Source organism: Rhinopithecus roxellana, chromosome 17 (assembly GCF_007565055.1).
Source record: "Rhinopithecus roxellana isolate Shanxi Qingling chromosome 17, ASM756505v1, whole genome shotgun sequence".
Taxonomy (NCBI): domain Eukaryota; kingdom Metazoa; phylum Chordata; class Mammalia; order Primates; family Cercopithecidae; genus Rhinopithecus; species Rhinopithecus roxellana.
Genome location: NC_044565.1, coordinates 46626251 through 46638800, shown reverse-complemented (window position 1 = coordinate 46638800; position 12550 = coordinate 46626251). Strand labels below are relative to the sequence as shown.

The 12550-nt window shown below is 51.5% G+C and overlaps 1 protein-coding gene across 4 annotated transcripts in view; it reads right to left on the bottom strand.

Annotated features, from left to right (window-relative positions):
• MROH1 (maestro heat like repeat family member 1) overlaps window positions 1-12264 on the bottom strand; it is a 48675-nt gene extending 36411 nt beyond the window's left edge. For 2 of the 4 annotated variants that reach the window (XM_030921574.1, XM_030921576.1), the window contains exons 1-3: window positions 12242-12264; window positions 8737-8810; window positions 6523-6645 (exon numbers count right to left, since the gene is read on the bottom strand). In XM_030921574.1, coding sequence (XP_030777434.1) covers window positions 6523-6645; window positions 8737-8802 — 189 coding nt within the window. In that variant the 5' untranslated portion in view covers window positions 8803-8810; window positions 12242-12264. Of the gene's footprint in view, window positions 1-5203; window positions 5248-6522; window positions 6646-8736; window positions 8811-12241 lie in introns of those variants that run through there. The other 2 variants (XM_030921575.1, XM_030921577.1) reach the window with 2 other exon arrangements.
• Between the last annotated feature and the right edge of the window lie 286 nt (window positions 12265-12550).

Here is a 12550-nt window from a genome sequence, read left to right as displayed (position 1 = left end):
AGGTGATTGATTGCTGCCACAGACAGTGATTTCTCTCACAGATCTGGGCAACAAGAATTGAAAACCTTCTGGAAAGGATTCACCATAGTAGATGCCATTAAGAGCATTTGTGATTCATGGAAAGAGGTCAACAAAATCAGCATGAACAGGAGTTTGGAAGAAGCTGGTTCCAAACCTCATGGATAACTTTGAGGGGGTCAAGACATCAGTGGAGGAAGTCACTGCAAATGTGGTGGAAACAGCAAGAGAATTCGAATTGGAAGTGGAGTCGGAAGATGGAACTGAATTGCTGCAATCTCATGATCAAACCGGAATGGATGAGGTGCTGTTTCTTTCGGACGGCAAAGAAAGTGGTTTCTTGAGATTGAATCTGCTCCTGGTGAAGATGCTGTGAACATTGTTGAAACGACAACAAAGGATTCAGAATATTCCATAAACTTAGTTGATAAAGAAGTGGTTGGGTTTGAGAGGAATGACGCCCATTTTGAAAGATCTACTGTGGGTAAAATGCTATCAAATAGCAGTGCATAAGACAGAAAAGTTTAGTGAACAGAAGACTCCATCAGTGCAGCAAACTTCATCATCGTCCTATTTTAAGAAATTGTCGGCTAGGCCCAGTGGCTCATGCCTATAATCTCAGCACTTTGGGAGGCTGAGGCAGGTGGATCATGAGGTCAGGAGATCGAGACCATCTTGGATAACATGGTGAAACCCCATCTCTACTAAAATACAATTAGCTGGGTGTGGTGGCGTGTGCCTGTAATCCCAACTACTTGGGAGGCTAGGCAGGGAAATTGCTTGAACCTGGGAGGTGGAGGTTGCTGTGAGTTGAGATCACACCACTGTATTCCGGCCTAGCAAGAGAGCAAGACTCTCCGTCTCAAAAAAAAAAAAGAAAGATATTGTCACAGTCACCCTAACCTTCAGCAACCACCGCCCTGATCAGTCAGCGGCTGTCACTGTCAAGGCAAGACCCTCCACCAGCAAGAAGATTATGACTTGCTGATGGCTCAGATGACCCTCAGCAATTTTTTTTTAGCAATAAAGTGTTTGTAAGTTAAGGCACGTACTTTGTTTTTTTAGACATAATGCTATTGCACATTTAATATACTACAGTATAGTATAAACATAACTCCTTTTTTTTTTTTTTTTGAGAGGTTCTCGTTCTGTTGCCCGGGCTGGAGCATAATAGTGTGATCACAGTTCACTGCAGCTTCAGCCTCCTGGGCTCAAGCAGTCCTCCCACCTCAGCCTCTTGAGTAGCTGGGACCACTGGCGCATGCCATCATACCCAGCTAATTTTTTTAAATTTTTATGTAGAGACAAGGTCTGGTTACAATGTCCAGGCTGGTCTCAAATTCCTGGCCTTAAGCGATTTTCCTGCCCCAGCCTCCTAAAGTGCTTCTCCAAACAACATTCTCTTTTCTTTTTTCAGATAGGGTGTCACTATGTCACCTAAGCTGGAGTGCAGTGGTGTGATCACAGCTCACTGCAGCCTCGACTCCCTGGGCTCAAGTGATCCTCCCACCTCAGCCTCCCAAGTGGCTGGGACCTCAGGCGTGAGCCATCAGGCCCAGCTAATTTTTTTTTTATTATTTATAGAGATAAGGTCTCACTATGTTGCCCAGGCTGGTCTCAAACTCCCAGGCTCGAGTGATCCTCCTGCCTTGGCCTCCCAAAGTGCTGGGATTACAGGTGTGAGCCACTGCACTGGCCCAGCATTCAACTTTTTTTGTGTGTGTGACAGGGTCTCGCTCTGTCACCCAGGCTGGAGTACAGTGGCATGATCTTGGCTCACTGCAACCTCTGCCTCCCAGGCTCCAGTGATCTTCCTGCCTCAGCCTCCAGAGTAGCTGGGACTACAGGTATGCACCACCACACACAGCTAATTTTTTGTATTTTTTGTAGAGATGGGGTTTCGCCAGGTTGTCCAGGCTGGTTTTGAATTCCTGAACTCAAGGAGATTGAATGATCTGCCCGCCTCAGCCTCCCAAAGTGCTGGGATTACAGGCATGAGCCACTGTGCCCAGCCCCTAGCATTCTTAATAGTAAAAGGCAGTATGTTCCCCTTATGGGAACGAAGCAGGGGTGGCTGCTCTCACTACTTCCGCTCATTCAGCAGCATACTAGAGACTTCACCAATGCAGTAAGTCAAGAAAATAAAAAAGGTCATCTAGATTTACAAATAAAACTGCCTATATGAAGACATGATGCTCTATGTAGAAAATCCCAAAGAATCTATAAAAAAGCAAAGCCACAGGATACACGGTAATATCTAAAAATCAATTGTATATTCTATACACTAACAATGAACAGTTAGAAATTGAAATGAACAAAACTGTAACATTACCATGGCAGTAAAAACAAAATAGCTTTTAAAATCTAACAAAATACCAGAATATACAGACTCTACATGCTGAGAATTACAAAACACTGGTGAACAAAATCGAAGAAGACCTAAATAAATGTAGAAATGTACTGTTTTCATGGATTGGAAGACTGAATATCATCAACAAGATGACTCTAAAATTTAGAGAGAAAAACAGAGGAACTAAAATAGCCAAAACATGATCAAAAAAGACCAAAGATGGAAAACTCACATTAACCTGACTCCAGAACTTACTGTAAAGCATCCAGGTGCAGCAGCTCATGCCTGTCTATCCCAGCATCCAGGCGCGGCAGCCCACACCTGTCATCCCAGCACTTTGGGAGGCCGAGGCAGGTGGATCACTTGAGGCCAGGAGTTCGAGACCAGCCTGGCCAACATAGTGAAACTCCATCTCTACTAAAAATACAAAACTTAGATGGGCGTGGTGGTGCACGCCTGTAATCCCAGCTACTCAGGAGGCTGAGGCATGAGAATTGCTTGAACTGGGAGGTGGAGGCTGCAGTGAGCCAGCATGGCACCATTTGACTCCAGCCTGAGTAACAACAGAGCAAGACTCTGTCTCAAAAACAAAACAAAAGAAACCTTAAAGCCATGGAAAGACAGTGTGGTACTGATGACAGATGATGACAGATTCCACAGATGAGCGGAGCTGCAGCATTAGAGATAATCCATACGGTTTCCTGATTTTTGACGAAGATGCAAGGCAATTTGTCAATGTACAGAGAAGAGTGTTCTCAACACGTGGTGCTGGGACAACTGGACATTCACATGCAAAAAAACGAGCCTCAAGCACACCTCAACAAAAATTAACTCAAAAGGCTGGGCACGGTGGCTCACGCCCGTAATCCTAGCACTTTGGGAGCCCGAGGTGGGAGGATCACCTGAGGTCAGGAGTTTGAGACCAGCCTGTCCAACACGGTGAAACCCTGTCTCTACTAAAAATATAAAAATTAGCCTGGTGTGTTGGTGCACGCCTGTAGTCCCAGCTACTTGGGAGGCTGAGGCACAAGAATTGCTTGAACCCAGGAGGTGGAGGTTGCAGTGAGCTGAGATCACACCATTGCACTCCAGCTTGGGCAATAGGAAGAGACTCCATCTCAAAAAAAAAAAAAACTAAAAATGAATCATAGGCCTATATGTGAATCCTAAAACTTAAAACTTTTAGGCCAGGCACAGTGGCTCACACCTGTTAATCCTAGCACTTTGGGAGGCCGGGGCGGGTGGATCACCTGAGGTCAGGAGTTCAAGAACAGCCTGGCCAACATGGTAAAATTCTGTCTCTACTAAAAAATATATAAAAAATTAAAAATTAGCCAGGCGTGGTAGTGCATGCCTGTGATCCCAGCTACTCGGGAGACTGAGGCAGGAAAACTGCCTGAGCCTGGGAGGCGGAGATTGCAGTGAGCCAAGATTGTGGCACTGCACTCCAGCCTGGGCAACAGAGCGAGACTCCATCTCAAGTAAACTGGCCATTAAAAAATAATTAAGGCCCGGAGCGGTGGCTCAAGCCTGTAATCCCAGCACTTTGGGAGGCCGAGACGGGCGGATCACGACGTTAGGAGATCGAGACCATCCTGGCTAACATGGTGAAACCCCATCTCTACTAAAAATACAAAAAACTAGCCGGGCGAGGTGGCGGGCGCCTGTAGTCCCAGCTACTTGGGAGGCTGAGGCAGGAGAATGGCGTGAACCCGTGAGGCGGAGCTTGCAGTGAGCCGAGATTGCGCCACTGCACTCCAGTCTGGGCGACAGAGCGAGACTCCGCCTAAAAAAAAAAAAAAAAAAAAAAAAAAAAAAAAATTAAAACTTCTGCTCTCTGAAAGACAGGGTTAAGAAAGCAGAAAGACAAGAGTGCAACAGACCTGCAAGACAATATTTATGGGCAGGCGCAGTGGCCCATACCTATAATCCCAGCACTTTGGGAGGCTGAGGCAAGTGAATCACTCAAGGTCAAGAGTCAGAGATCAGCCTGGGAACATAGGCTGTCTCTATTCAAGAACAAAACAGTATGTATTAAAAGTTAAAAAAAAAAAAGAAAAAAGAAAACAAAATATTTATAAGCCATAAATCCAACAAAGGACTTGTGCCCAGAATATAGAAAGATCTCTCAAAATTTGATAATAAGAAAACAACCCAATTGGAAAATGGGCACAAGAAGTGCCACCCATGGTGGCTGGCGCATGCCTGTGGTCCCACCTACTTGGGAGGCTGAGGCAGGAAGATCACTTGAGCCCAGGAATTTGAGCCCGCAAGGAGCCATTATCGTGCCACTGCACTCTAGCCTTGGCAACAGAGTGAGGCTTTGTCTCTAAAAAATTTAAAAACAAAACAAAAATTTAAATGGAAAAAAAAAGAAAGTTAGGTGGGTAATAGAGATAAAACGGCAAAATAATAACTAATTCTAATCTTTAACTCATGTTTCTCCAAAAACCTTGAAGGGGAATCTACATCCAAGCGAGACTCCCTGGATTTGTCTTCTTCTCCCCAGTGGCCCTGCACCTGACTGCTCCAGAATCATTTGGCCACCCCTTGGGCTTCACCACAGAGCCCAGCACCCAGTGGCACCACAGGGCCTGCCACTGCCACTCACCCCCTCTGCAGTGTGTCTGGCAAACACCCCAAGGCCCACTTGTCTCAGAGCAACATGTCCTGCTTTGCTCTTTGAACATTTTATCACAAATAATTTGAAACATGCAAAAGTAGAAAGGTCGTTACACTGAACCCCACACATCAAGCAATGCAGACTGAGAGGCTCCACAGAAACAGCAAGGTGCTATGGTTAAAACACGAGTGCTGGGGTGTGGTGGCACGCACCTGTCATTCTGGCACTTTTTCAGGCCGAGGTGGGAGGGCTGCTTGAGCTCACGAGTTCAAAAGCAACCTGGGCAACATAGTGTGATCCCATCTCTACAAAAAATAAAAAATTAGCCAGGTGTGGAGGCATGAGCCTGTAGTCCCAGCTACTCAGGAGGCTGAGGGAGGAGGATCGCTTCAGCCCAGTTCAAGGCTGCAGTGAGCTGTGATCTCGCCAGTGTACTCCAGTCTGGGTGGCAGAGCGAGACCCAGTCTCAAAAGTAATAATTATTATTATTATATAGATAAAAATATTTGAGTCTGTGAGATTACATCTATTCAAAATGGTTTTTCTTTTGGTTTTAGAAAACCTTAATAACGTTTTCTAATATTCAAAGAAACTTCCAACTCCCAAACCTTGGGAACTAAAAGACTAAAACAGAGGCCTTGGCTCTCCAGGTCATGCCTAATGACTCATGGAGCTGCTGTGAAGACGCTGAGGTCAGAATCAGCTGAGCTGGTGGTGGCCCACCTGCTGGGGCCTGCAGAACAGACACGTGCGCAGCTTCCTCACTGACGACCACGCACTTAGAGGCAACATCACAGCATACTCTCCCCGAGCTCTGATGTTTCCAGATAAATTCACGTATCCCACTTGGGGCACAGCAGGCACTAGAGTGATGGTCACGAGAACACAAGGAGGGCGGCGTCTCTGTTCTCAGCTGGCCTTGGTGGACAGACCAGCTTTGCCAACTTGAAGAACCAGACCCAGAGCCAGGGACTTGAGTGCCGACGTGCTCAGCAGCCAGCGGGCAGCAGTGCAGGGTGACAGAGGCTGTCTAGACCATCTGTGGGTTATTTTGCCACGTTCTGCCTTGCTCTCCTTCAAGAAGACATTGGCATTTGTACAGTAACTTCTTAAATAGAAAAGCCCCAAATAGGACAAACTCTCTATTTCCTGCTTCTGCATTCTGAGTCCCGGGAGCTGCCGAGAGGACTGGCTCAGTGCAGAGGCTCTGACTCAGAAACCAGAGGGAGCCGGGCACACTGGCGTGTGCCTGCAGTCTCATGGGGCTGAGGCGGGAGGGCCGCTTGATCCCAGGAGTTCCAGGCTGCAGCGTGCTATGATCACACCTGAGAATAGCCACTGCACTCCAGCCTGGGCCACAGAGCAAGACCCTGTCTCTATTAACAAACAAAAGACAGCAGAGGGCACCTCCGCACGCAGACTGCAGCCCACACATCCACCCTCTGCCGGGCCAATGGCTCCTGATGAGAGTGCCTAACACAGGTCAGGGGCAGCGTGGGCCTAGGAGGCAGGTGAGGTGGCAGCCTCTTACCTCCTGCTCGGGGGGCAGCGCGCACTGCTGCACGATGTACTCAATCATCACCTCACCTCCAGGCTGCTCCAGGTAGCCGTGGTGGGCCATGGCACTGATCACCTGCACCACTGCCCGCTTCACCTGCCCAGAACAAATGGGAGATCAGGAAGGGGATGCAGAGACTGCCATGCCAGTCCAGCCAGCAGAGAGGAACCTCACTCTTCCTCACACCCACACCCACACGTGCCTGCACCTGCAGCTACACTGACACCTGGACCTGGACCTACCCCCACATCTGTACCTGGATCTACCTGCACCCACATCTGGGCCTGCACCTGTACTCACACCTGTACCTACCTGTATCCACACCTGGGCCTGTACCCACATACCTGCACCAACACCCACACTATACCCACACCTATGCCTGTACCCACACTTGCACCTGTGCCTGCATCCATACCTGCACCCACATCCACACCTAAGCCTGCTCCCACACCCATACCCATACTTACCTGCATCCACACCTAAGCCTGCTCCCACACCCATATCTATACCTACCTACCTGGGTCTGCACCCACACCTGTAGCTGGACGTACCTGTACCCGCCTGCACCTGTGTCTGCCTTTTTCTCTGTCCCTAGGCTGTGTGGAGGTCCCTTCGCCCCCAGAAGGCAGCCTTCCCTCTGCAGAGGGCTCCTCCCAAAGCCACCCTGCCCCCATGCTGCCTGTGCATCTGTGGCTGCCCTTCCTAGGCTCCAGATACACCGTCCCTCCCTCCGGGGCTCGCCCTGGCCTCAGGGGATGGGGCTGAGGTCCTTCTGAGCTAGCTTCTCTCGTGTGATCCCCATGTTTCCTGCGTGCACCATAAATCTAGTCCCTGAATCTGCAGTTATCACCCAAACAATCCTAGGAGTTGAGCCTGCATGTCCAGCCTCACCCAGTAACTCGAAGGCACAGCCAGGCCAATGTGGCCAAACCAGCCATTCCCCTGAGCCATGGCTTCCGCCCGTGCTGCCTCCCTGGGGATCCTTTTCTCCAGCATCGCGACCATGCCTTTGCCCCTTCAGCTGTCTGGTCCAGTGTCCCCACCCCGAGGAGGCTTCTCTGAGCACCTCCTCCTGGTGCTATCTCAGGGAACAGGGTGGGTGTGGAGGAGCGAGCCGGTTGGTCCCAGACTGCACAGACTGTGTGTTTAACCACCTGGCATTGCAGGCGTCCAAAAGGACCAGAAAACCCTGTCAGGGGCATGTTGGGAAGAGCTCTGAACGTTGGGGAGTGTGTGGGCACGTAAGGGGCACCGCAACAGAGGTGGCACGGGGTCCGTTCAGTAGCTTCTGGGGAAACACAGCAAGAGTCTCACAGAAGGACCCAAGAGGAGGCAAAGGCCGGAGCAGCCCCAGAGGGCTGGGCTCTCTGCTCCCCTTGTAGCAAGCAGGTCCTACCCAAGACAGCAGCCCCTGGGTAACCTGAGTGCAGTCCTCACTTTCGCAAAGATCCACCCACCCAAAGACAGGCCTGGCCTCTGCCCTGGGGTCCTGGGAGGTCATCACGAAGCCCCAAATATCTGGCCTGGTAAGAATGTTCTTGTCCACCTGGGGTCTTGGGCCACACCAGATGGTCTCATGTGACAGGTGGGGGCTACGGGCCACGTGGCATCAGCTCCACCTCCAGGGGGGCTAGAGACAGCTCAGCCACGAGGGCACCAACCGGGTCCACATGACAGACCCCAAGGCAGGAGCTTCCCTAGTTCTGATGCTCTGTGTGCGCTGACTCACATTGCTGCTGAGAGGAGGGGCGGGGGTCTAACGCCGTCTGTGACCCCAGGGGAGGATGGGTGGGAGCTCTGTGTGTGGGCCCTCCTGGATTCTGTCCCAGGCACCCCAGCCATGACTGACGTGGACCTGCATCCTTTCGCTGCAATCACCATGAGCATAGCAGCACGGTGAGCTCCGGGTCCTTCTAGAGAATCACTGAGCCTGAAGGAGGGGCTAGGGACCCGCGGGCCTGTAACTGGTGCCAGTGTAGGGTGGTCTTGGGGATTGTTTCCTGAGTGAGATGTGGGAAAAGCACCAGCCACACACTGAATGGCACACTGTCATCCTTTGTTCCCAAGCTCAGTCCAGTCGAGGGTGGTGGCCGCCTGGTCGGTGGGTGACCTCACAGCATGGCCTGGCCACACCCTGCAGCTGCCTGGGGTGTGGTGGTGCAGCCTGGGCTGGCCCATGTGGTTTACCTTGCTGTTGGTGTCCAGGAGAGGAAGCCTCATGGAAGAGAGGATAAAGGGCTTTTTATCTTCCATCTGAGCAGCTGCAAGAAACAAACAGGACAGCTCAGTCTACCACTGAGATGAGGACCTCAGGGTCCCATATCCACATCACCAGGGGTCTGGCCTCCCCGTGGTCCCTGTGTAGGAGGAAGAGGGAGCATAAGCAAAGCATGCCCACTTTTCTTCAGGGGACAAATAATTCACTTTCCTCAAATAACATCGTTCTACCTAATTCAAAAGCTAAGTGGCTGGCAGTTTAGGGCGGTCGTAGAAGAATGGCCTGAGTCAGGTACACCCAGGTTCCAACGCCAGGGAAGTTCCTTCAGTGTTTCTCAAGTGCTACAGCGTCAGAATCACTGGAAGGCAGATTAAGCACTGGGGGCAGGGTCCTCTCCTGCTCCCCCTCCAGGCGCTGACTCAGCAGGTCTTGGGGGGCTCAGGTGTGCATTTCTCACACGTTCCAAGGTGAGCTAATGCTGCTGGTCTGGGGATCCCCTTGAGAACCATCAACAGGGCCTTCATTTTCTGACATTTAAACGGGGATAAAAAGTGGATATCAAAGAGTGGCTGAGAGACTATAACGATGAAGGATGCTGGGAGCAGTGCAGGTGCCCTCTGAGGCCCACTGCACAGGACAGGACTGCTGTCCCACACAGCAGTCCTCGGAGAGAAGGGTCACCACAGCCCCCATGCCACGGATGAGCAACTTGAGGCCCCAGGGACTGTGGAGCAGCCTCTTCATGCCTGGAACTCAATGTCTTAAACCTGCACAGAAACCCCATGCCCCGGCCACTCAATGCGGGCACACCCGGGTAGAACACCTTGTCCCTCACTGTCGGTTTCCAGGCCAGCTGCAGCTCTCTATGCCAAAGTTCCCCTAATGAATGCTCTGAGTTGGCATTTAGCGCTTCTTTGGGATCCCAGCTGGTCTTTTCTCTGAGGGTTTGGGACACTCCCTTATAGGAACTCCCCTGTCACATCTGGGGCAACTCCAGTCCTGGGTTAGGAGGATGAAACAGACGTGTGCCATAGAAGCTCAGAAAAGACAGGTTCCAGATCTAACCATGACACACAGAATAGTGCTTTTAGAAGATGCTGTAGAAGGATCTTCATAGCCTCAGAACTGGGAAGTATAGAAGGCAATAAGAAAAGATGTAAGGGGCTGGGCGCAGTGGCTCATGGCTGTAAACCCAGCATTTTGGGAGGCCAAGGTGGGTGGATCACTTGAGTCCAGGCGTTGGAGACCAGCCTGGACAACATGGACACACCCCTTCTGTACTAACCCCTTCTGTACTAAAAAATACAAAAATTGGTCAGGTGCAGTGGCTCACGCCTGTAATCCCGGCACTTTGGGAGGCAGAGGCGGGCGGATCATGAGGTCAGGAGATCGAGACCATCCTGGCTAACACGGTGAAACCCCGTCTCTACTGATAATACAAAAAAATTACCCGGGCATGGTGGCAGGCGCCTGTAGTCCCAGCTACTCGGGAGGCTGAGGCAGGAGAATGGCGTAAACCCGGGAGGCGGAGCTTGAAGTGTGCCAAGATTGCGCCACTGCACTCCAGCCTGGGCGACACAGCAAGACTCCGTCTCAAAAACAAACAACAACAACAACAAAACCCCAAAAATCAGCTAGGGGTAGTAGTACATGCCTATAGTCCCAGCTACTAGGGAGGCCGAGGCATGAGAATCACTTGAGCCCAGGAGGCGGAGGTTGCAGTGAGCTGAGATCACACCACCACACTCTAGCCTGGGCCACAGAGCGAGATCCTGTCAAAACAGGGGAGGGGAGGGGAGCGGAGCGGGGAGGGGAGAAGGGGAGGGAAGAAGGGGAGGGGAGAAGGGGAGGGGAGGGGAGGGGAGGAGAGGAGGGGAGAGGAGGAGGGGAGGAGGGGACAGGAGGGGAGGAGGGGAGAGGAGAGGAGGGGAGGGGAGGTGGGAAGGGGAGGGGAGGAGGGGAGAGGAGGGGAGGGGAGGAGGGAAGGGGAGGGGAGGAGGAGAAAGGAGAGGAGGGGAGGTGGGAAGGGGAGGGGAGGAGGGAAGGGGAGGGGAGGAGGGGAGAGGAGAGGAGGGGAGGTGGGAAGGGGAGGGGAGGAGGGAAGGGGAGGAGGAGGGGAGGAGGAGGGGAGGAGGGGACAGGAGGGGAGGAGGGGAGAGGAGAGGAGGGGAGGGGAGGTGGGAAGGGGAGGGGAGGAGGGGAGAGGAGAGGAGGGGAGGGGAGGAGGGAAGGGGAGGGGAGGAGGGGAGAGGAGAGGAGGGGAGGTGGGAAGGGGAGGGGAGGAGGGAAGGGGAGGGGAGGAGGGAAGGGGAGGGGAGGAGGGGAGAGGAGAGGAGGGGAGGTGGGAAGGGGAGGGGAGGAGGGAAGGGGAGGAGGAGGGGAGGAGGAAGGGAGGGGAGGAGGAGGGGAGGGGAGAGGACCACTCTGAAGTTCAGTGAAGTTCAGAATTTCTGTTCATCAAAACAGTATGAAGAGAGCTGGAAGGACAGCCACTGTGGTGGACACAGCAAATGGTGCAGGGAATTCCAACAAGTTGATGAGAAAAAGACTCATCAACAGAAAGATAAAAGATGTGAACAAAAATCCCAACTGCGAACACCCATGCAATGCCACTGGGCTTCCCCGCTGGCCAGAGAGACACAGGATGACGGCCTGACGGGAATAGGCGCAGGAGTCCGGTGCAAAACCTCATGAGAGTAAGGATGCTGGAACAGGTGGAATGCTTGGAGGCTGCTGGAGAAGCTGGCATGGGGACACTGGAAAACACCTCACCTTCATCTAAAAGGCAGAGGATACATACACGTAAGACCCAACAAGTCCATCTCAGGTAATGTTCCTGCCCCAGAGGAGCCCTGACATGCGCAGGGCAGCCTGTTTATGACAGCAAACTGCCAAGAGCCTGAGCACACACCACACTAGGATAGGGGCTAATGGGGCACTGGCTTCCAAGCCATGGGGCAGGACACAGCAATGGAAGTGAGCAGACGGGTACTAACACAGCCACCAGAGGAATCCTGACAACGCCCTACTGGACAAAGCAGTAAAACACAGACTACAGCAATATGATCCTATTTCTATAAAGTTCAGAAACCGGCAAGACCACATTATATTACTTAGGGACTCACACAATGGTGGCAAAACTAAAACAATAAGGTCTGGTCCCACAAAAATCAGCCATGTGCGGTCGTGCACACTTGTCGTCCCAGCTCCTCGGGAGGCTGAGGTGCAAGAATCGCTTGAACCCGGGAGGCAGAGGCTGTAGTGAGCCAAGATCGTGCCACTGCACTCCAGCCTGGGTGACAGAGCGAGACCCTGTCTCAAAAGAAAAGAGAAGAGAAGAGAAAAAAGAAAAGAAAAGAAAAGAGAAAAGAAGAGAAAAGAAAAGACAACCAACAATAAGGTCTGGTCCCTGAGAGTCAGTGACTGCCGTGGAAGGGCCGATGGCTCGGCTCAAACACGACTTCTTAAACCTACCTGTGTGTTCTAAGAACTTTCGGCTTGGAGAGGTTGAGCATCCCTTATCTGAAATGCTTGGGACCAGATGTGTTTCAGATTTTGGGGCCTTTCAGAGCTGGGAATATTTGCAAATACATAATGAGAGCTCCTGGAAATGGAACCCAAGTCCAAACACAGAGTTCATTTATGGTTCATATACACCTTATACACATAGCCTGGAGGTATTTCACACAGGATTTCTAAAATGTTGTGCACAAAACAAAGTTTGTGTACATTGAACTGTTAGAAAGCAAAGGTGCCACCTTTTAGCCACCCATGTGCACAATC